The sequence below is a fragment of the Ahaetulla prasina genome, chromosome 5 (genome assembly GCF_028640845.1).
Source record: "Ahaetulla prasina isolate Xishuangbanna chromosome 5, ASM2864084v1, whole genome shotgun sequence".
NCBI classification, from domain to species: Eukaryota; Metazoa; Chordata; class Lepidosauria; order Squamata; family Colubridae; genus Ahaetulla; species Ahaetulla prasina.
In genome coordinates, this window is record NC_080543.1 from 18,879,608 (window position 1) to 18,904,170 (window position 24,563).

At 38.8% G+C, this 24,563-nt stretch overlaps 1 protein-coding gene across 1 annotated transcript in view; it reads left to right on the forward strand.

Moving 5' to 3' along the window:
- Positions 1 to 24,563, forward strand: part of CNTN5 (contactin 5) — a 927,011-nt gene that overhangs the window by 890,122 nt on the left and 12,326 nt on the right. The window contains exons 19-21 of the mRNA XM_058185575.1: positions 203 to 273; positions 4,635 to 4,869; positions 23,833 to 23,942. Coding sequence (XP_058041558.1) covers positions 203 to 273; positions 4,635 to 4,869; positions 23,833 to 23,942 — 416 coding nt within the window. The remainder of the gene's footprint in view (positions 1 to 202; positions 274 to 4,634; positions 4,870 to 23,832; positions 23,943 to 24,563) is intronic.

The window sequence follows — 24,563 nt, forward strand, 5'->3', positions numbered from 1 at the left end:
GTGTGTGTGTGTGGGAGGGGACTTTTTTTGCAAATAGAGGGGAAAAAATTAAAAATTGGTGGGGGAAAACCAGCAATTTTTTTGGTCTCCTTTGGACTCCTTGAGCAAGACCTCCAAGATCCCTTCTAACCCTATGATTCTATGTTCTAACTTGGATGTTCTGATTGGTTTTCTTTTCTCTAATTATTCTTTCTGTCCACAGTGCCAAAGATGGCTCCTGCTAATGTCAGTGGCAGAAGTGGAAGACGGCATGAATTAGTAATAGCCTGGGAGGTAACAAACTCTTTTGATTAAACTCTTTGTTTCATGTTGACTTCTTTGAGGGCAAGCTAGACATTGTAGGTCAAAACTGAAGCTTCCCCATAGTAAAGCTTGTCAATGTAGGTACAAGAATTAAATGTCAGTTAAAATCTCCCTTCATGTCTTAATTTAATGTATCCACACACACACACAAAAAAACACCCCGTTTCTAGTAATTGAGTGTATTTGATATTTGCAACGTTTCATTTTAAATATTTTTCCCCATTCTGTTGAGAACTTAATTAGTGCTTGAGATCATGGGGGGGGTTAGTTTACTATTTTTCATCATTTGATGGATTAGGATAAGGACTGAGGGCCACTAGAGACTGTCCCAAGTTTATAGAAGAAACTGCCACTCTTATTTCCAGCAATAGTACATTACAGACACTTTGAGAAATTAAAAGAGTGACTCCTAGACTTAGAGATAAAAGAGAACAAGAAAAAGATAGGGGAAAAGACATGTCAGAAAAACAATGCAGAGGGAATCATTTAAGGACTAATTTAAAGACCCAAAGCAAGGAGATAATTTTAACTCTTTAAATCTTAAAAGAAGGACCAATGGCGTTTCCAAGGTTACTCTGGGTCTGTTCCACCTTTAAGTTTTGTTTTTTATCTAGGATTAAAATACTGATGGCATTTCCTTTTAAATTAATAAGAACATTCCTCCTTTCTTTTTCTTCCCTTTGTTTTCCTTTAAGACAGTTAACACTGTGAATGTAAAAAGAACCATTAATTTAATCTGCCAATCATTTAGTTTACTTGAAATTGGCTCTGTTCTTTTAATGCTGTTTTTTTAAATTGTTGTTTATTGTTACTGATATGGTAAAAAATCACTTATTAGAAGTTCAAGTGATGTAAAATAGACATTTATTTAAGCTAACTTCAGTGTATTATTATTTTTATGGAATTTATTTACATAACTGATTCAGTAGGAATGCTTTCCATGAATTCTATAACCAGTTTACAAAAAAGACAATATAAAATTTTATATTAAATAAATGCATTCACAGAGTGCATTCTAATACATTCCAGTTTGTATTCTGACACATATAATGTCATTTTATTAAAATCTTGCAACCTCTTCTAGTTTTTGAGGTTTTCAGCTGGCAAATGTAAAAGAGATTTAACAGCTAAGGAGTCAAGTGTATTTTTTTTCTCCCTCTTTCCTTCCTTCCTTCCTCCCTCTTTCTCTCTCTTTCCTTTCCTTTCCTTCCCTCTTTCTTTCTTTCTTTCTTTCTTTCTCTCTCTCTCTCTTTCTTCCCCCCTTCCTTCCTTCCCTTCCTTCCTTCTTTATTTCCTTCCTTCCTTCCTTTCTTCCCTTTCTTTCTTTCTTTCTTCTTTCTTTCTTTCTTTCTTTCTTTCTTTCTTTCTTTCTTTCTTTCTTTCTTTCTTTTCTGGTAGAAGCCTATCTACTCTCACAGAGAGTGGCCTTTGAATTACTGTTTAATAGTTACCTTTTTTCCAACACTCAGAAAACTTTAACAATCTCATGGCTGAAATCAGGTCCTGTCATGAGAATATATATATATACGAAGTAAGTACTGTATCATCACGTCATACCTCAATGAAATCTTGCCCAACTTTTTTCCAACTTTGTGCTTTAAAGAAACTAACTATGCATGACAGATCCTGTATTCACCAGTGAACTATTGGATAGCACCAAAGTGGAATAAGAAGGGTTTTTCTCAATGGGATAACAATGCACAAGAAATAAGCAGGGGATGTGCCTAAACTACAATCCACAGCCTATGAACCACATGTTTCTATTTCAACACTTCCAGATCATTAAGTCAAAATTGTTATTGTGGCTGCTTTGGAAGAGTTGTAAGTGCATAGATGTGAATGAACTGGTTCTTGGAGGTTTCCCATTCCCATTCCCACCTTATCCCTCTCTCTCAAACCCTGGAAGAACAAATAAAATCCTTCCTGTGATGTTGTATCATTATCATCATAACAAAGTTGGAGCTCAAGGTGGCCTCAAACATTCAATATTTTTAGACTTTTTAGATGTTATTATGGGTTTTTAATTTTTAACTGGTTTTTTAGGGTTTTAAATGTATTTTAAATTTGGGCCAAATTTTGAATAGGTTTTTTAGTTATTGTTTTATTTTTATTGTGTTTATTGACTGTCGTTTTTATTTGGCTGTTAACCGCCCTGAGTCCTTCGGGAGAAAAGCAGTATACAAATTAAATTATTATTATTATTATTATTATTATTATTATTATTATTATTATTATTATTATTATTATTATTATTATTATTATTATTATTATTAATTATCCACAGTTCCCTAGACATTATTGGTGTTAGATGTGTTAGATTAGATGTTTAGACTGGAATTTGTCTCCTCTCTTCCCCAACCTACAGTTTTCTGTAGGAGGAAAGTTGTGAGTGAACATGAGTGAAAAATGTTAATCTACATTGATCTCAGGTAGGTCTTGCAAATACTGGTAGGAGTATAATGCTTATCAAGGAAGCCCTTGAGAATTACCTTGGAATTATGCTGCCTACTAGCAAGAACCTTGTATCTTGTGTGATGTATATCCTGGAATCACATTTTGAAATGTCAGGCAATAATTACACATATGCCAGGAATTATTTAAAAAAATTTTATGGGCCTTCCAAGAAATCCTATTGCTGCTAAAAAAAAATAAAAAAGCAAACTTCTAATTACTAGGTAAACATTGAACATTTTTAATAGGAATTGAACAAGAAAGAAAAGGAAGAATCTTCTAACAAATAATTCCCCTCTTTCAGTGACATTTTCATTGCAAGGTTCATATAAAATTCTATACAATCCTGTTATTTTCCTGCTTAAAGCGACATTTTAAGGTTATTCATATTTTAAGGCTTAATGCAGAAACAGATTTAGCAGTGACAAAATATTTAAATCATTGGACAAAAGTGCAGGATGGCACCCAGAAGGCAAATTAAGTTGCTCATCTCTTTGAGGAGGAGGAGGAGGAGGAGGAGGAGGAGGAGGAGGAGGAGGAGGAGGAGGAGGAGGAGGAGGAGGAGGAGGAGGAGAAGAAGAAGAAGAAGAAGAAGAAGAAGAAGAAGAAGAAGAAGAAGAAGAAGAAGAAGAAGAAGAAGAAGAAGAAGAAGAAGAAGAAATAATAATAACAACAACAACAATAACAATAATAATAGATACCTAGGACACTGGCAGCAACCTGTATCAACTATTAGCACCAGTCAATAGTATTTGTGATGCATTTTTGAATATTCAGTTGACTTTCATATTTTATGATAATGATAATGATGATGATGATGATGATGATGATAATAATAATAGTAATAATAGTAATAATAATAATAATAATAATAATAATAATAATAATAATAATAATATCTTTGTATACTGGTGAAGGAACTGCGACTCCTTGAACAGGATGTTTGCTCACCTTTAATGTAACACTTTTGAATCAATTTTACAAATTAGAGTTTAGCTGATTTAACTAACTATTTCTTTTCTTAGGGATCTTCATATTTAAAACAAACACAAACTGGACAGGATTTCAATTTAAGCAGGCTTTCCAAACTTAGAGAGCAATTTTGGATGCTCTCCAAATATGTGAAACTTCAACTTGCAGAATTCTTTGCAAAGGCTGTCTCAGAATTCTGTGAGCCACATAATTTGAAGTTACTCCAACCAATGATGATGGAAATACAGCGTATAGTTAAATAGAGCATCATCTTCTGCGACATAGGATACTCTAAAAATTATGCATAAAATAGGTACAGAGTAGCACTGATTTTTAAGAATTGCCCTTTCATAATTTCCCAAACTTATACTTCCTTCCATGGGGACAAGAGGCAGCCTCTGTTAAAGCTAAGCAACTTGTTGAGATTATGCCTTTCTTGAATGAATTGAACAAATCCTAAGGATTTTTTTTATTTGATTTGTTTTGATTGATTTGATTTGATCTCTACAGCTGCTCATCTCAGCAAACAACTGGGTAGCTCACAATTCAAAGCATATATTACAAGTAAAATCAATTTCTTTTTTGAAAAACACAATAAAATAAAACAGTAAAAAAGCATTAAAACAGTAAAAAATATTAAAATGTCTAATTGGAAGTACATACAAAAGCAAGGCTTTTAACAATGTAGCCAGGAGGGAGGGCCTTTGGCACATGTACTGCCCTAGACTCTGGAGCAGGGGTCCCCAACCTTGGCAACTTTAAGACTTGTGGACTTCTCTGCTGGGTGAGGAACTCTGGGAGTTGAAGTCCACAAGTCTTAAAGTTGCCAAGGTTGGAGAACCCTACTCTGGAGCATAGCCAGGTTTTTTAAAAAATAAATAATAATAAATGTACATGTTCTTCTGTAGCCAGTCTCTGAAGAATTTCAGAATGGGGAAAGCTTTGGATACATCGTGGCTTTCCGACCGAATGGGACAAGAGGCTGGAAAGAAAAAATGGTGACATCTTCAGATGCCTCCAAGTTCATCTACAGAGATGAAAGTGTGCCTCCCTTGACTCCATTTGAGGTGAAAGTTGGAGCATATAACAACAAAGGCGATGGACCATTCAGCCCAATTGTTGTGATCAGTTCGGCTGAGGGAGGTGAGTACATCAAGCCCCAAATGTCAGCTGCATCTTCCAAGTCTCAGCCATAGACCTTGCCTATTGCAAAAGGGCAAGTGACACAGGGGGAGCTCAAAGTTGCTTGCTGGATACTGCAAGGGTGTTTGATGATGGCGTCAAAGCATGTGCAAAAACAAATAGAATCCTCAGTAAACCTTCAACATTGGGCTATCTTGGTGTTGTGCTCCGTCAGTAGCCTACGGAGCTGGCAATGGAGTCGGACAGCGATGAGGCTGAGGTGAGGCCAGGGCCATCGGGAAGTGAGGTGTGGACTCTAGAGTCTCCAGAGACTGATAGTAGTGAGGCAGAGGAACAGGAGGATCCTGTTCCTCATGCACACATGGGAACAGCTGCCCAAAGGCAAGAGTAGGGCCAAGAGATAATTGCCCCCTCCCATAAGGCTTAAAACAGACCAGCACCGGTGTTTCAGCTTTGCCGAAAAACAACGTTGTAGCTGCGTCTTCTGCCTCATCCTCTGCTTCGTGTACGTCTTTGTTTTTGTGGCTTCTGGACATTTGCCAGGAAGGGCCTTTGGCAGTTTGCCTAATTGAATTAAGGTTTGTGAGATAACCAAGGAATTTGTGTTGGGAGGCATTTGTTTTACTTTGAGTTGAACGACACTGGGAATGAAGTAATTCCCAGCTGTTCAAATAAAGTTTGTTTTTCCACGAACTAAGTTTATTACTACCTACTTGGGTCTGGGTCACAACAAGAAATATCCATCTGGGTCAGTTCCAAGCCAGGAGGAAAAGACACTGGAGACAAAATGGAGGGTGGAACCTGATTGGAAAGATGGGTTAATGATGAAGCAGAACCACAAGGGTGATTCCAGTGCAGCTGACCACATGGAGTTGAGAGTGGGAGAGGGTTATACCTTCTCTTGGGCTTTGCACTTGAGCTTCCTATTCCTGTGCAAGAACGTGTACTCCGTTGGCTGTTGTTGGGTCATAGCTAGCTCTATAGATTGTCTCAGCTCGCACATTTGGTTGAAGTTTGGACTGATGAGATGATGCAATGAAGAAGCTGGTGTTCTGAAAGGGTGTTGGGCCATTCCTATTATGGCTTAATGGCTTTGTCCTGGTTTGGATCTTGAGTGAGGCCTAATCCTATCACTCTGCCTTTGTTCAGACTTTACTACAGGGAATTGTTCAGACTTTGCTACAGGGAATTTCAAAATATCCTGTCTTGGATGGATTTCTGCCTGCAGCATTTGTTTTGCCTATGAATAGAGCTTTCTATCTCCTTATCTCTTAAGTGCTGACATCTGCTGAGGCCTATTAAGAAATGTGGGGGCTGCTTTCTGTCTCTCCCTTTAGGGAAATATAATATTCTGCCTTTTTAATATTTTAATGATAGTGAAATGTCTTCAAAAGGCCGTGGTGGCTCAGGCTGTAAGATAGCGCCTTATTAAAACACAGCAGCCTGCAATTACTGCAGGCTCGAATCCCACCAGGCCCAAGGTTGACTCAGCCTTCCATCCTTTATAAGGTAGGTAAAATGAGGACTCAGATTGTTGAGGGGGCAATAAGTTGACTTTGTAAATATACAAATAGAATGAGACTATTGCCTTACACACTGTAAGCCGCCCTGAGTCTTCGGAGAAGGGAGGGATATAAATGTAAATAAATAAATAAAAAACAACAACAAGAAAGTCCAGTTGCCTCCTGAAAAGGTACCCTTGGGACTGACAAGCTCAGCATCTTTTACTGCTGAGCCATCACGCCCCCTTATAAGGACGTTCATTTGATTTGTCATCAGTACATTTCACAGCTTTATCTACAAGAAGAAATGTTTCAGGACCTAGAGAAAATTAAAGGATGTGTGACCTTGCAATCAGGGCTTTCTACAATACACAGTTAAATTCACTGGCTGCAGTGCTGCACATAGTGAGGCTCCATAAATTTTAGCAACTTTCATTATTGGGCAGGGTAGAAGCCATTTTTAGTAAACAATTGTCTCTTCTTTGTGCTTAGATTCTGACTATTTTACAGGATCTCAAATTACCTATTCCTAGCAATCAGGTTGTTGCTATTTCAAAGATAATTTCTCCCTCCTGACTATTTTGCCTTTACTGGAGTCTAACTGTCTGCCTTCCGTGCACTTTGTACCAACTTTGAAACTAATATCTCAATGATAACTATGCCAAAACTTCTCCTGAGGAAAGGAGTTCTTTTAAAAACGTTCTTTGTGTTGGATTAAAAGTGATCCGATCACTTAAGATTATCTCATCTATTGCTTGACATCCATACTGCCAAGTAATTTTCTAGAAGAATGAAATGTTTCAAAGGCAAACGAACAGGAAAAAACGTATGGATGAGTTCATTGTTATCAAGTGATAGTTGGAACTGGCGCAAACTGGATGGTCCCCTAATTTACGATGCAGCTTCTTGTTGATTTGGGGTCCTCCTGGATTCAGGCTTGTTCAGTGGGACACTGAAAAAAAAAGCAGCGCCACGGATGTCTCTGTCCAGGATCACAGAGTTGTGACCCGCCAGCTGCCAGCAGAACTGGCAACAGATTCGGATGATGAGAAGGTTGGGGAGGAACTTGGGCCAGTCCTGGAGTCTGGGGAAGGCTCTGATGGATGCTCTGTGTCAGAAGCAGAGATAGAGCCAGGACCCTCCGACATTTCCCAGATGCCTTCGGAGTCGGAGATAAGTGGGGAAGAAGAACAGCTGGGGCCTGTTCCAGATGCGCATATGTGCAGAGCGGTCAGGAGAGAACAACTGAGGAACAGGGGCCGACATGGGAAGAAAGTGGATGCTGAATGACCCCACCCTGGCTGGGGGATAAGTAGAAGCAAAAGGGTTGCAGGAGACAACAGTTCGTATTTCTTTCGGAAGATTTGCTTATCATGGTTTGTGCCTCAGAGACTTCTTGCCAAGAATTAATTTACAGCTTTGCGACTGGAAGCTCTCGGCCTGGCAATTTATTTATTTATTTATTTATTTATTTATTTATTTATTTATTTATTTATTTATTTATTTATTTATTTATTTGTTTATTTGTTTGTTTGTTTATTTGTCAAACACAACAGTATATATAAGTATAAGCATGAAATAACCATACGAATTGGATACAATCAAAGGGAACATTAGGACAGGAACGGTAGGCATGCTGGTGCTCTTATGCGCGCCCCTTATAGACCTCTTAGGAATGGGGTGAGGTCAACAGAAGATAGTCTTTGGTTAAAGCTTTGGGGATTTTGGGAGGAGACCACAGAGTCAGGTACTGCATTAACAACTCTGTTACTGAAGTCATATTTTCTACAATCAAGTTTGGAGTGATTTACATTAAGTTTAAATCTATTGTGTGCTCGTGTATTGTTACGATTGATTATCCAATTTTGATTGATTATCCAAGGACTGATAAGGTCTGTTATTGCAATTAACCCTTGGAAGGATTCTTGCCTGGAGTTTTCTGTGTATGAATGCCATGAATTCACAGTAGCTAAATAAAGAGAGCTTTTTCAGGACAAGGAGTCTCTTTCTTGGTTCTGCTAAAGCTGGGGCAGAATACACAGATTTGAACAAATGGAACGTAGATCCCATATATTTTAATTCAATTAAAAAAAGAAATACCTCATGGAGTTGGACAGAAAACTACTTTATTACAGGTAATACCGTACCTAGGTTAAGAATTCTGAAAGGATAAGAAATAAAGCTCATTACAAAGTGATCCAACCAAGAAAGGAAGGAGAAATTAATCAATGGAATATCTTGCCTTCCCAGAGTTGTGGATGTTCCATTACTGGAAGGTTTAAAAAAATAGATTGGGCAACCATTTGACTGGGATAGTATAAGGCTCCTGTCTTGACCAGGGGGTTGGATTAGAAGACTTCTGAGGTCCCTTCCAGTCCTATGATTCAATGGTCTATGAAAAGTCAAGAACTACCTATACTGTAATTTGTTTTATGGTTAGGAATATATGTGTTTGCCTTTATTTTTAAATTTATTTCAAAATATTAAGTAATAGGGAAGGAAGGAAGGAAGGAAGGAAGGAAGGAAGGAAGGAAGGAAGGAAGGAAGGAAGGAAGGAAGGAAGGAAGGAAGGAAGGAAGGAAGGGCGAGCAGTACAGGAAATATAGACAGTATTATCTATTTACTTCGTATTTTACCTTTTATGAAACTCTCAAACAATTTAAATTATGATCTCTCTCAGAATTTGAGCTGAGATGGGTTTGGAGACATGAACGTCTACCTATCCCATTATATCTCCTGAAAAAAACGTCAGAGAAGGAATTCGTTCATGATGCTCTTGAATTTAATGAGAGGATACAGAATTCTAGAGTAAGAGTCGTATACTAAAAGGCAGGCTATTCGCACAGGGCCATTTGCAAAGCAACTGCAAAAAGAACATGTGAATGCTCTGGATGAAATTTAGCAAAAGCACATTTCCTTTCCTTAATCTGAAAGCTAGAAAAAAATGCCAAAGAGGTCTCTGTCTGGTACCAGTCATTTCTCTTCAATCTGTCTTTCAGCACAACAATAATAGCTTATTTATTGGTACATTATCATCCGTTCTCCCTTCCTTGCCATCCATAGCAACAATCTTTAAATTTAAGTCACCAATTCAGTAAAAAGTTGTACTTTCTTCAATGGCTCTTTTTAAAAAGAACCACTAAAATAGAATGGAGAATATCTTCTTTGATTAGTACCCACGGGCCCTTGGATGTTGTATAATCTATACACTCTGGCATATCCCCCATCCCATTCCATCATCATCAACCACTCCCTGTTTATTCACAAAACTCCAGCTGCTCTGCCAGTTCATTACAAATACGCCATTTATATTCATGAACCTGAAAATGTCTTTTCAGGCTTTTAATCTAATCAAGCCCATATTCGATCAATCAGCCTGTCTACTTCCTACCTCCACTGTAGGAGAGCTGTTGGGGAGATAATTAATGTCTTCGCCAGCCAACATGGCATGGTCTTCAGCAAAATGTACAGCAAGCATTATCCTATTAACATTTAGTTCAACAAGTTCACCTGTCAGTGTGTCATCTACAACTTCCTGGGCACATATATCTGCATTTCCTTATAGCCAAATCTTCATTACTATAGCAGCTTGAGTCAGACATTACTTTTTTCCCTTGTTGGAAGAAATATCCATCTAGTTCAGTTCCAAGCTGGGAGAAAGGCAACTGGAGGCAAAATGGTGGCTGGAGGCTGTTTGGAAAGATGGTTTAATGATGAAGCAGAACCACATGGGTGATTCCAGTGCAACTGATCACATGGAGATGAGATTGGGTGGTTTTTACACCTTCTCTTGGGCTTTGCCCTTGAACTTCCTGTTCCTGTGCAAGAACATGTAGTCTGTTGGCTATCGTAGGGGTCATAGCTGGCTGTGTAGGTTGTCTTAGCTCCCAGGTTTGGTTGAAGTTTCAGAGGGTGATGCACTGTCCTTAGGAGATTGTGCAAGGTAGTGAGCTCTGTGTCTTAGTGGGTTAATCCTATTATGTCCTGAAGGGTCATGTCTTAATATCTTCACCCTGGAGCTGAAGGTCTTTTGTTTTGTAGATAGGCTGGCCCAGTCTTTCTTAATGGGCACGAAATATCTGCTGGGGGCAGGGAGCTGTGGTTCTGAGTTTCTGTCTCCCTTAAGATTTTTATTTCTCTTTTAGGGGAAATATTTTATCCTGCCTTTTTAAAATATTCTTCAAAATATTTCATTCTTCTAGGAAGGGGGGTTGGCTAACTTTCTACACGCTATAAATTATGTTTCTGTTGGGGAGTATCACACTGGAGGTAGCTTCTAAATTGATAATCCCACCTTTCCCCTTGCTCCCTACTTCTCCACCCACCCATTTCTTATTCTCATATCACTGTTGTTATGATCTGGGTGAAGAATGGAGATGAGGCCAGAGTGATTTCTAACAGCTCTTCATTCAATACTGCCTGTGAGGCAACTGTTACTCCCTGGTTGATACAGCTTCTTTTATAGGGAAGCTGATCAGCCCACAACCAATGAGGAGAGAGTATTTTTCCCGCTCCAACAGAGGACCAGACTAAGAACTTCAACTGACAACTATATACAATACATATACATACAATGAAGAAAAAAAAAGAAAATACAGTTGTTACGTATTATATATAAACAACTGTATTTTCATTGTTTTTTTCTTCATTGTTTTCTTCTATTGTTCCATTACTTTGCTACTGTTAGGTTTACACTTCTTTTCATTTTTCACTTTTTATCGTTATAAATGCATACAGTAGCCACACAGTGAAACAGACAGCTAATAATTTTTAACAAATGAAAGTTGTTACACTTTGCTCTTGGGGCTGTGAGATCTTTACACAGATGGGACAATATGCAACTTGAGGGTCAAGGTTCGTTCTCTGAGCTTGTGGGTTGGTTTCCGAACATTTTGTTACCAGGCTAGGTAAAATCTTCAGCAGAGTTTAGGGGATGTCAGTGTTCTTCTGTTTATAAGCGGTTCAGCTGTGTGTGTGTGTGTATGTGTGTGTGTGTGTGTCAAGTGGGGACCTTGTGTTGAGTCAGCTGTGAGTCATCAGTGAGTCTTAAAATGGGTCTTGTGATACAGAGATTACATCAAGTGAGGGTCATTGGGAGGTGAACTGCTGGTGATGGTCGTGGGCTGATTGAAGGTCAGTGCTGTCTCTGGTTGGCTGTACAGTTGATTTGCAATTTATCTCAGCATTTTCCTTTGTTCTATCCCAGGGCTCTGCAAACTTGGCTCTTTTGAGACTTGTGGACTTCAACTCCCAGAGTTCCTCAGCCAGCAAAGCTGGCTGAGGAACTCTGAGAGTTGAAGTCCACAAGTCTTAAAAGAGCCAAGTTTGCAGAGCCCTGTTCTATCCCATTCCCCCAAACTCAGTTAGTATAGTATCTTATTGTACATTAGAAATTTTCTTGAAAAATCAGGGCTCCTGATACAACACAAGTAGTCCTCGACTTACGATCCCAATGGAACCTGAAATTTCTGTGGCTAAGTGAGACATCTGTTAAGTATGTTTTGCCCCATTTTACCCATTGTAACAGTTGTTAAGTGAATCACTGCCACTGTTACATTAGTAACACGGTTGTTAAGTGAATCTGGTTTCCCCCATTGACTTTGCTGGTCAGAAGGTAGCAAAAGGGGATCGCATGACCAAACTTGGCAACTTTAAGACTTGTGGACTTCAACTCTTAGAATTCCTCAGCCAGCTTCGCTTCTGGGAGTTGAAGTCCACAAGTCTTAAAGATGCCAAGTTTGGACACCCCTGCCCTAGGACATTGCAATCATCATAAATATGAGTCAGTTGCCAAGCATCATAATTTTTATCACGTGACCATGGGGATGCTGCAACGGTCATAAGTGTGAAAAATGGTCATAGGTCACATTTTTCAGTGCCGTTGTAACTTTGAATGGTCTCTAAAATGAACTGTTGTAAGTTGAGGACTACCTGTTTGTTTGTTTCCATATGTTCCACATTTTTTTTTATTTTGTCACAACAGTATATACAATCATCAACATAAACAATAATTCATCATGAGAGAAAAAGTATATATAAGTAAAAGTATAAGTAAAAGTATGCATATAATACTATAATGAAGAGAACAATAGGACAGGAACGGTAGGCACTTTTGTGCTCTTATGCACGCCCCATATAGTCCTCTTAGGAATGGGGTTCACATTCTGACGTGATTTACACAATGGAAGGCTGTACAGTACATATTATCAAAATGATAATATGATACTATTAAGGGCCTCTGGTGGCTCAGACTGGTAAGACAGTCTGTTATTAACAGCAGCTGCTTGCAATTACTGCAGGTTCAAGTCCCACCAGGCCCAAGGTTGACTCAGCCTTCCATCCTTTATAAGGTAGGTAAAATGAGGACCCAGATTGTTGGGGGCAATAAGTTGACTTTGTATATAATATACAAATGGATGAAGACTATTGCTTGACATAGTGTAAGCCGCCCTGAGTCTTCGGAGAAGGGCGGGATATAAATGCAAATTTTTTTAAAAAAACAACAACATCTATCTTATACTCTCTTACTCTTTTCATTACCTTCCTTATGTCAGCTATCTGATCCATTTCCCTCTGCCTTTTCTGAAACCTGCCTGTTCTTCTGGCTAAGTCACTGCACACTCAATTCCACACTCCACACTCAATTCTATATATCCTGCATAGGTATGCATCTGCATGCCTCTGTGTGTGTGTGTATGTATGTTTGTGTGTATTCCAATTTATAGGCTTACACAATCATGTTTTATTTTTGGTTGACATTGAGTTGTCAGCACTTTAATTGCCTCTTCTTCTACAGTGGTAAGCAGAATGGTGAATATTTCATCTGCTTCCAAGTGCTTTCCTGTCTGACAATAGGTCTATTGCCTATCATACATCACTTTGCCGTGGAATCAATTCCGAATAAATATTCTTCCTTTGCAAATTTTTTATCATACGATATAATGGTGATATAATGCTATTTGTAAATTATTCCAGTGCAAGCTTTCCATATGATTTAACTCCCTCGGCTTCCATTGGAGCTTTTCCATGATAACCTTCAAATGTACATTCGCCTATAATTTCCCTTACCTTAAAAGCACTTCTGCCTTTCCTTTTTATTCTTATTTGCTTCTGCTAATTTACATTCTTTATGAACATAATTTAATAACAGAATAACAGAGTCCAGTCTAGTCCAATCCTTTGCTCGAGTAGGAAACCCATACAATTTCAGACAAATGGTTGTCCCATCTCTTTTTTTAAAATATCCAGTGTTGGAACACTCATAGCTTTTGGAGGCAAGTCATACCAATTCTTGCTTGGAAAGTTCTTTGATGTTAAAAGTTCGTGTCTGTTGTTACATATCATTCTTGATGCCCAAAGCTTTCATCCACCATTAGCTTCAAATCAGTGGTGGGATTCCAAAAGGGGCCGGAATAGCTCAGGCTGTAAGGAGCCTGTTATTAGAACACAATAGCCTGCAATTACTGCAGGTTCAAGCCCGGCCCAAGGTTGACTCAGCCTTCCATCCTTTATAAGGTAGGTAAAATGAGGACCCAGATTATTGGGGGGGCAATAAGTTGACTTTGTAAATATACAAATAGAATGAGACTATTGCATTATACACTGTAAGCCGCCCTGAGTCTTCAGAGAAGGGCGGGATATAAATGTAAATAAATTAAAAAAAAAATTACTATCGGTTCTGTGGGCGTGGCTTGATGGGCATGGCATGGCTTGGTGGGCGTGGCTTGGTGGGCGTGGCAGGGGAAGGATATTGTAAAATCTCCATTCCCTCTCCACTCCAGGAGAAGGTTACTGTAAAATCCCCATTTCCTCCCGATCAGCTGAGACTTGGGAGGCAGAGAATTGATGGGGGAGGGGCCAGACAGAGGTGTTTTTTACGGGTTCTCCAAACTACTCAAAATTTCCACTACCGGTTTTCCAGAACTGGTCATAACCTGCTGAATACCATCTCTGCTTAAAATGATTAATTAAATGGATGGTTAAAGTCAAGGACTAGTTATAATTAGAGGGTTCCATAATTGTACACTCAAATTCATCTTACAACAATAGAGAAATAGTTTGCCATTTCCTTTTATCAGCTTTACTTAGGTGGCCTGGTTTCCTTAGATCTGCTGATCCTTCTGCCCACACCCCCACTATGGATTAGTTTTGACTGCATCTCTCCTTTTTTAACCTTACCGACAGTAATGACTTTACTGGGAACACATATTTTCACCAAGATTTCTTTATTTATTTATTTTTATTTGTCACAACAGCATATATAAGCATAAGCATGAAAATAACTATATAATATATAAGCATATATATGAGCATAAGTATGTAATAACTATATTAATTGGACATAATGAAAGGGAACAATAGGACAGGAATGATAGGCACGTTTGTGCTCTTATGCTCGCCCCTTATAGACCTCTTAGGAATGGGGTGAGGGCAATAGTAGAGAGTTCTTTCTGAGTTAAGCTGCAAATCAAACTAGTTCTCTCCTAAAAGGAGTGCAAAAAACGTCCAAAGAAGGGGAACTAAGATGATTAAAGTCCTGAAGACTAGAACATATGAAGAATGGTTACAGGATTTGGGTTTGGCTAGTCTAGAGAAAATAAGGACGGGGGGGGGGGACATGATAGCAATATTCCAGTATTTGAAAGGCTGCCACAAAGAGGAAGGAGTCAACTTATTTTCCAAAGCACCAGAGGGAAGAACAAGAAAAAATGGATAGAAATTAATCAAGGAGAGAAGCAACCTGGAATTAAGGAGAAACTTCCTAACAGTGAGAACAATTAACCAGTGGAAGAGCTTGCCCTCAGAAATTGTGGATGCTTCATCACTGGAGGTTTTTATTTCAAAGAAACCATGATTGCGAAATTGGTATGAAACTGACCATTTCTTTTTCTACATTAGAAGTGCCACCAATTTCCTTTTTAGCATTTAGAACTAAATGGTAAACAAAATATCCAGTTTTTCCTTTGGTTTTAGACATTCAATACTGCACAGTAAATACAGAACTCCAGATGTTGGCAACTGGAGTATAGCTTGAAATATAGAGGCTATAACATACTATAAATATTAGTTATAAATTATTAGACTTCTTCACTCATAGGGTCCTACACAGATATTTATTGCTGTAAATTGTTAATATAATATTAATAAAAATATGGTTATTACACTAGCAAAAATTATAGGAAAATCTAATTTATCAATCTGTTTCATTTTTAGTGTCAAGCAACTTTCAGCAATATATGGAATTGCAGGCTATTTCAATATATATTCAAAATCAATATACATTTTCAGAAGCTTATATTTTATCTTATTCATAGATCAGTGCATTCCCATAAAAATTACAAATTAGTATCTAATTGAATCAATGAAACTTTAGTAAATATTTGCAACTTGTGAAAAATACATATTCATGCGTTGAAGAAATATACTGTCCCAAAGGTGCTTTTTCAAGAGGCAACTAGAATTTCTTCATTTTTCCTTGAAGATGTTTCACTTCTCATCCAAGAAGCTTCTTCAGCTTTTTCAGAACTGAAGAAGCTTCTTGGATGAGAAGCAAAACATCTTCAAGGAAAAACTTAAAAAGTCCAGTTGCCTCTTAAAAAAAAGTACCTTTGGAACAACCATGACCTGGGAGACTGAGAATCTCCATAGACAAGAAATATACTGCTTCAATTAAGGAGAGAGAGAGAGAGAGAGAGAGAGAGAGATGGAGAGAAAAATGGAGGGAGAGGGGGAGAGAGGGAGAGAGAAATGGAGAGAGGGAGAGAGAGGGAGAGAGAAATGAAGAGATAGAGAGAAAAATGGAGAGGAGGGAGAGAAAGAGAGATGGAGAGAGAGAGAGAAATGGAGAGAAAAATGAAGAGAGGGAGAGAGAGGGAGAAAGAGGGAGAGAGAAATGGAGAGATAGATAAAGAGAGAGAAAAATAGAGAGGGGGAGAGAGAGGGAGAGAGAGGGAGGGAGGGAGAGGGGGGAAGGAGGGAGAGAGGGAGGGAGAGAGAATTTACCTCAATTCTGAACAATACGGTTATACAGAAGGGAAATTATTTCTACATTTTTAGATAACTGCCACACATCCTTTTGTCTAGGTCACAAATTATTTATCCCACTGCAGCCCTCCCTGACAGCAAAGTAACTGATTCAGTAATATAAAATCCAATGCAGGCCTTTCACAGTGCACAAAGTTTAAAGGTATAAATAGCAAATGGGGTGTTCCTGCTGCCCAGAAAAATCGTGACCCTGGTGGAAAATATTGAAGCACATTATTTCTTTTACTGCATAATATTTTCTTGTTTTCTGCTATGAAACAGGGGAATTCATTTACTGTATCATGGAAAAACAAATGTTTTACACCACAGAGGTGAGGAGAGATACCTGCCCCTAGGCAAGATGTTCAGTTCAGAGAGAAAGCTTGGATTAAGAAATAAAGACCAGCAATTTTTCTGCACTCAACAACAGTTTTTTTGAAAATTAAAATTCATCAGGGGGAGAAACTGCTGCCCTATTTATTCCTTGTTTATTTCTTTTACCTATGGTAGGTTGGCTTAAGAGAGGTCAAGTAGCCCCAAATCATTCAATAAGCTGCAGGTTGAATGATAGTTTCAATTTGGGGTCTTCTCAGTCCAAGGCCATCTTCTTTATCTTTACAGTAAAATCCCTTTTTATAACCTGCAAATCCCTTAATTCAGGGTAAAGTCAGGGTAACTGGGTGGAATAGAGCAGGCTGAGGGACTCTGGGACTCTTTGCTGGCTGAGGGACTCTGGGAGTTGAAGTCTACAAGTCTTAAAGTGACCAAGGTTGGAGACCCCTGGAATAAAGCATTTACTTCTGATGCCATGTGGTGTTTTTGTAGCAGAAATCTTTTCTTCGCTCCCTAGCAGAGAAACATCTGCTCCTACCTAGGATTGAACTCTCAACCTTCTGAGTGGGAGGTAAGTGTCTTCACCACTAGGCCACCACGCCAAAATCTATCTTTACCCTTACAGTAGATTGGTATTTTGTGTTTGGGCTATTTCTGCAAGGGATTAGACAAAGACAGTGTGTTAACCATGTGTTTAAAAAAAGAACAGCACACACATATACATAACAGCAGTGGGTTTCACATTTTGTTGCCACTGGTTCACCCTGTGCGCGCACACTCGCTTTGCCCATGCGCGCACCTTCCACGCATGTGCCTGGCCTTCCGCACATGTGCTTTGCTCACACGCGTGCCTTTCGTGCATGCCCCCGGCCTCAAAACCGTGCCTAAATAGGATGGCATAGAGACAGGCCGGGTGGATGGGCCCACCCACAATCTCCGTTCCCGGTTTGCCCAAACCAGTACAAACCGGCTGAATACCAACTACCATATTTTTTGGAGTATAAGACGCACCAGAGTATAAGACACAACTTAGTTTTTGGGGAGGAAAATAAGAAAAAAGCTGATTGGCAGGTAGATTGGCCTCCTGGAATACCCCCAATCAGCTCTTCCCAGAGGTGAATTTTAGCAACAGGTTCCTTGATTGTGAGCTCTGTGCCTTGCTTTTTTTGGCTTTTTTTTTTCCTGCCTCTGAAACTCCATTTTAGAAAAAACTTTTTTCTGCCTCTGAAAGATTCTGAAACAGAACTTCAGAAAAAAATCCTCTGAAGCTCTGTTTGGAGCTTTTTTTCTAAGCTCCTTGGAACTTCGTTTGGGGCTTTTTTTCTAAGCTTCGTTTCTGATGCTTTTTTTAGCCTCTGAAACTTCCATTTGAGAAGTTGGACGGGGCTACATTCGGAGTATAAGATGCACCCAGATTTTCACCCTCTTTTGGGGGGGGGAAAGATGTGTCTTATACTCCGAAAAATACGGTATATTCTGATACACAACTAAAATTTGGCAATTTCCATCAAATTTCAATGGAAAAGTTCTCATGGGCTATAGAAAATAGGTTTGAAGCAGCCACATGGAGATTGTGCCCTGTTAGTTGCCCATTATAGAAGTCAGTCAGCACAAACAGTTCAGTGCTTGATGGGAAAAAAATAATAATCCCAATTTCAATTGTTCCTGGAGTATTATTGAAAGACAATCTGTTTTTCCTTTTTCTCTCAAATGTATGCAAATACTTGTACATAGATTAAGGGGGAAAAAACTCCTCCCTGATCAAAAATGAACTTTGTTGAGATAGTATATTTAATTGTATCATGGTTTGTTTTTTTAATTGCCAAAGCTTTGCACAGTATTTAAACATTTCAGAAAAAGAATCTTGCAGGGGCCATATTATTTTAACTCAGTTCATAACCATATAGTAAAAAGAGGGATTCGATAAATTCAGTCCATTAAAGCAGTTTGCTCAAAGTTTCGAACGAAAAATAATTTGATGGTGCCAGTGGAAGATGGCCCTTAAAATACATTGCAAACTGGGCGTCTGATGCTTGACTATGGTTCTGATTGTTTCCTGATGCATTTCATTGACTCAAGATCGGCTCATCCTAGCTATTAGTTGATGTGGATGAAGCAAATGGTATTGAAAGGGATTGTTCCAGGACATTGAAACACTGCAAAATATGGCTTTGTTTAATAACAAAGAAAGAGGGGCAAATAACTAAGGCAGAATATCAGCAAATAGCCCAAGCCTGTAAAGATGAAGTGAGGAAAGCTAAGGCTCACAATGAACAAAGGCTAGCGACAAAAGTAAAAAATAACAAAAAAGCTTCTTCCAACATGTTAAAAACAAGAAAAAAGTCAAGGAAACAATTGGCCCATTGCTGGGAGAAAGTGGCAAGAAGATGACAAGCAACAGGGAGAAAGCAGATCTACTTAACTCATATTTTGCATCTGTCTTTACACAAAAGGAAAAAACAATCCAACCTATCAAAAACAGCACCACAAAAAACAGATTAGGAACACAAGTTAAAATAGGGAAGAAAATGGTAAGTGAACACCTGTCTACCCTAGACGAGTTCAAATCACCAGGAATGGATGGATTACACCCCAAGGTTCTGAAAGAACTGGCAGACGAGATCTCAGAACCACTGAACTATATCTTTCAAAGATCCTGGAGCACAGGGGAGCTGCCAGAAGACTGGAAAAGAGCTGATGTAGTTCCCATCTTCAAAATAGGAAAAAAAACAGATCCAGGAAACTACAGACCTATCAGCCTGACCTCAATACCGGGGAAGATTCTGGAAAAGATAATCAAGCAACCAATCACCGAACACCTAGAAGCAAACAAAGTAATAACCAAAAGCCAACATGGGTTTGTCAAAAACAGATCATGCCAGACTAATCTTATTGCATTTTTTGACAAAGTGACAAAATTAGTAGATCAGAGGAATGCTGTTGATATAATTTACTTGGACTTCAGTAAAGCATTTGATAAAGTAGACCATAACCTACTACTAGATAAAGTAGAAAAATGTGGGTTAGACAGCACCACCACCAGATGGATTCGTAACTGGCTGACCAACCACACTTAACATGTAGTCCTCAATGGAACTACATCCACATGGAGGGAAGTATGCAGTGGAGTAGCCCAAGGCTCTGTTTTAGGCCCAGTACCCTTCAACATCTTCATCAATGACTTGGACGAGGGGATAGATGGGGAACTCATCAAATTTGCAGATGACATCAGGCTGGCAGGAATAGCCAACACTCCAGAAGATAGGCTCAAGTTACAGAAGGATCTTGACAGACTTGAACATTGGGCGCTATCTAACGAAATGAAATTCAACAGTGAAAAAAGTAAGATTCAACATTTAGGCCAAAAAAACAAAATGCACAGGTACCGTATATGTGGTACCTTGCTCAATAGTAGTACCTGTGAGAGGGATCTTGGAGTACTAGTGGAAAACCATTTAGATATGAGCCAGCAGTGTGCAGCAGCTGCTAAAAAAGCCAACACAGTTCTGGGCTGCATAAACAGAGGGATAGAATTAAGATCCCGCGAAGTGTTAGTGCCACTTTATAATGCCTTGGTAGGGCCACACTTGGAATACTGCATTCAGTTTTGGTCGCCACGATGTAAAAAAGATGTTGAGACTCTAGAAAGAGTGCAGAGAAGAGCAACAAAGATAATTAGGGGACTGGAGGCTAAAACATATGAAGAACGGCTGCAGGAACTGGGTATGTCTAGTTTAATGAAAAGAAGGACTAGGGGAGACATGATAGCAGTGTTCCAATATCTCAGGTGCTGCGACAAATAAGAGGGAGTCGGGCTGTTCTCCAAAGCACCTGCGGGTAGAGCAAGAAGCAATGGGTGGAAACTGATCAAGGAAAGAAGCAACTTAGAACTAAGGAGAAATTTCCTGACAGTTAGAACAATTAATCAGTGGAACAACTTGCCTGCAGAAGTTGTGAATGCTCCAACACTGGAAATTTTTAAGAAAATGTTGGATAACCATCTGTCTGAGATGGTGTAAAGTTTCCTGTCTGGGCAGGGGTTTGGACTAGAAGACCTCCAAGGTCCCTTCCAACTCTGTTGTTATTATTATTATTAATATTAATAATTGCTATGGCTGAGAAGACAGCTGAAGCCCCCTCGCATCCTGGATATAAACTGTTTGAACTCCTTCCTTCAGGATAGCACAGTAAGGCATTTGTGATGCCAACACAACTAGTCACAATGACATTTTTTGCCCTTGTGTCATCATTCTGTTGAACACCTAACTCTTGCAGTTCTGTTAATGTGCATGTATATTATTAGTCCATATAGTGTGGCTGTAATATTATTATTTATGCTTTTTATTATCTTCTTTATTTCCCCATTTATTGGTATTATTATTAATCTTCCCTCTGTTGCTTTGCACATACATGGAGTGCTTCTGCACCAGAGACAAGTTCCTTGTGTGTCTAATCACACATGGCCAAATAAAGTATTCAATTCAATTCAATTCACATATCATTATTTTCTAACAAGTTACCCTGTTTCCCCAAAAATAAGACATCCCCTGATAATAAGCCAATTGGGCTTTTGAGTGCATGACAATAAGGCCAAGTGCTTATTTCAGGGTTCAAAAAAAATATAAGACAGGGTCCTATTTTCACATATAAACACGGTATATGTGAATTACTTAAGTGAACTTCAGTTTTCTCGTGCAGAAATAATTTTCTGATTTATCTTTTGGAGTCTTTTGTGTAAAATAAGTCCCTAAATGAGAACAATTGGTCATTGTTTAAATGGAGATACAACCAATGAAAGGGCTTTCTTTCTTTAGAACACTTATCATATTTTTCGGTGTATAAGACACACCTTAGTTTTTTGGGAGGAAAATAGGGGAAAAAATCTGCCTACCAGGTATTCATATGGCTAGTCCTTAGCCTGGTCAGCTTCAGCACATTAGTTCTCTCACTGGTTTTGAGGTTGGGGTTGGTTGGTGCTAAAAAGCAGCTTCTAAAGCACAGCTGATCATCAGAGGGAGCAGCAATTAGAAAAGCAGGCAAAGCACAGAAGATCACTTCGCTTGCATTGGGGCTGAAAAACAGCTTCAAAATCACAGCTGATCCTCTGAGAGAACTCCAGTGACTAAAGCAAGCCAAGCACAGAAGGGGTAAGAGAAGGCAGATGCTGTTCTGGGTAGCCATTTTGGACACTGCACGGGGTTACATTCGGCGTATAAGATGCACCCAAATTTTCAGCCTCTTTTAGGAAGAAAAAAGTGTGTCTTATATTCCGAAAAATGCAGTATTTTCTCTTATTGAAAGTTTGCAGGATGGACCATCTAGATTTAATGTTCTATTTTACTCTTGATACAGCAAACTTTCTAACATTTCTGGCTGGAGAATACAGGTAATCCTCGTTTAGCAACTGCCTCATTTAGTTACAATGGGGATGAAAAGTAACTGTGCCTAATCTTGTCAAGTACAACATTCATGTATCTGTAAAAGAAAGATCAATTCAAGATTCTGAGGCTGTAGGTTTCTCAAAAAACCTGTTTATTGGGTACTTCATATTGGTACGGTCAAATGTGAAATCAACACTGAATAACTCCTGTACTTTGGTATAATTGAAGAATAGATGCTAGCCACCCCCATCGTGTCACAGGTTATGTTAGCCAACCAAGCAGGTGATGTACTTCTCAGCACTCTCTCCTGCCATTGCTAGGGCACGTTCAGTTGACCTTGGTTCTCAAGAACCTTATTGCTGTTATGTCTTGCACATTGGAGGAAACATTTTACATTCGATAAGTCCCCCACCCATAATCATGAAGCAAGAAAATATGGCTTCAGCTGGAGTCGTTTTGAGGGTTGACAGATCGCTTTGCTTAATGACTGAATCACCAATCCCAATTTTTGTTGTTAAATGAGGACTACTTGTAATGTGATTTTTGATTTGCCGCTAATAAATTGATCACTCTCAATTACTTAGTTATAATTGTAAATAGTTGGATTGTTTTTGCTGTCTCAGAATTTATATTTCAATTTTTATCGAAGGCTTTTCTCTTTGAGTTTTTTTTTAAATTCAGCATTTGTATTTTGTTTTATTTCTTTCATTAGAACATACAATACTTCATCTCAAGATCAAGGAGAATGTCTTAACTTTGTGCTCCTCCAGGACAAAGTATTTTAAATTTTATATCATTTCTCCACCAGCATTCATTCTGGGTTGAAGTTCCTCTTTCACAAAATTTAGATTCTTCTATAGTTTTGTGTTGGATGGTTCTCACAATAAAAACTGTAAACAGAGCAAAATAGTGAAGTCTGCAGAATGAATGGAAAGACAAGCAGTATTTTCTGCCTACGTTCTTCCCAATATAACAATAGAATGTTAATGTAGCCTTTGGTTGTATGTATTTCTTTTTATGATTACATTAATGTATTTTATTGCAAGCTGCTGCAAATACTTTTTTGTGGAAATGTGGGATATAAACATTGCATTGCTTCTATCCCAAGAGCCATGGTGGTGCAGTGGTTAGAATGCAGTATTGCAGGCTAACTCACTGCTCAATCCAGGAGTTCAATTCTCAACTCAGTTGAGTTTGGTTCAAGGTTGACTCAATTTTCCATCGTTCCGAGGTCAGTAAAATAAGGACCCAGATTGTTGGGGCAATATGCTCACTCTGTAAACTTCTTAGAGAGGGCTGTAAAGCACTATGAAGTGGTATATAAGTGCAATTGGTATTGCAACACAACAATAAGTTTAAAGCAGTTAGTCCCCTTTAACAATTTGAACAAAGCAGTTAAAAGACAAACAGCGATATTAGTACAACAATAAGTGTTGCAACTACATTGTGCCCACCATAATGTTGCAAGCTTTCAAGAAATATGCACAGGCATAAAAAGAGATTGCTAGCATTAGAATTCCAGATAGGTGAATGGAATGAAGATGATGAAATATAATGTAAAAAAAACAACAGTTGGGTTTTAGAGTATTGCTTCTCTCCTGCTCAGGACAGCTAGGAGGTTTTATCCTTACCAATAATAGAGATGATTGGGAAGAGTAAATCTACTTGTCTAGATGCAAACTGCTTTACCCAAACATTGTCATTTTGATTCTTCTTTACTGCAGAACCGAGTGCTGCTCCTACTGATGTCAAGGCCACAGGACTGTCTGTATCAGAGATTCTTGTTGCATGGAATCACAACAAAGACAGCCTGGGAAGACCTCAGGGATTTGAGGTATTAATAGAAAATATAATCTGGGTTGTCTGAATGGTGGGAGGGTAATTTTCTCCCTGATCTGCTAAAAGTATTGTTTGAAATCGAGTTTTAAATCTTTAGAATATGTTGATAGCAAAAAAGACCAAGTAATTCATTCCGGATTGGATTCCCCATTATGCTAAGGTAAAGGTAAAGGTTCCCCTCGCACATATGAGCTAGTCGTTCCCGACTCTAGGGGGCGATGCTCATCTCCGTTTCAAAGCCGAAGAGCCAGCGCTGTCCGAAGACATCTTCGTGGTTGGCATGACTCAACACCAAAGGTACATGGAGCACTGTTACCTTCCCACCAAAGGTGGTCCCTATTTTTCTACTTGCATTTTTTATGTGCTTTCGAACTGCTAGGCTGGCAGAAGCTGGGACAAGTAACGGGAGCTCACCCCATTACACAGCACTAGGGATTTGAACCGCTGAACTGTCGACCTTTCGATCGACAAACTCAGCGTCTTAGCCACTAAGCCACCATGTCCCTTGTCGTGTCCCTAATACTAAACAAGGCATTAAATCCCTAGACTGTTAGGCATAGTGTTCACATCTCCTAATCCATCTCATGCAAGCATATTATCAGCAGGGTGTTTGTTT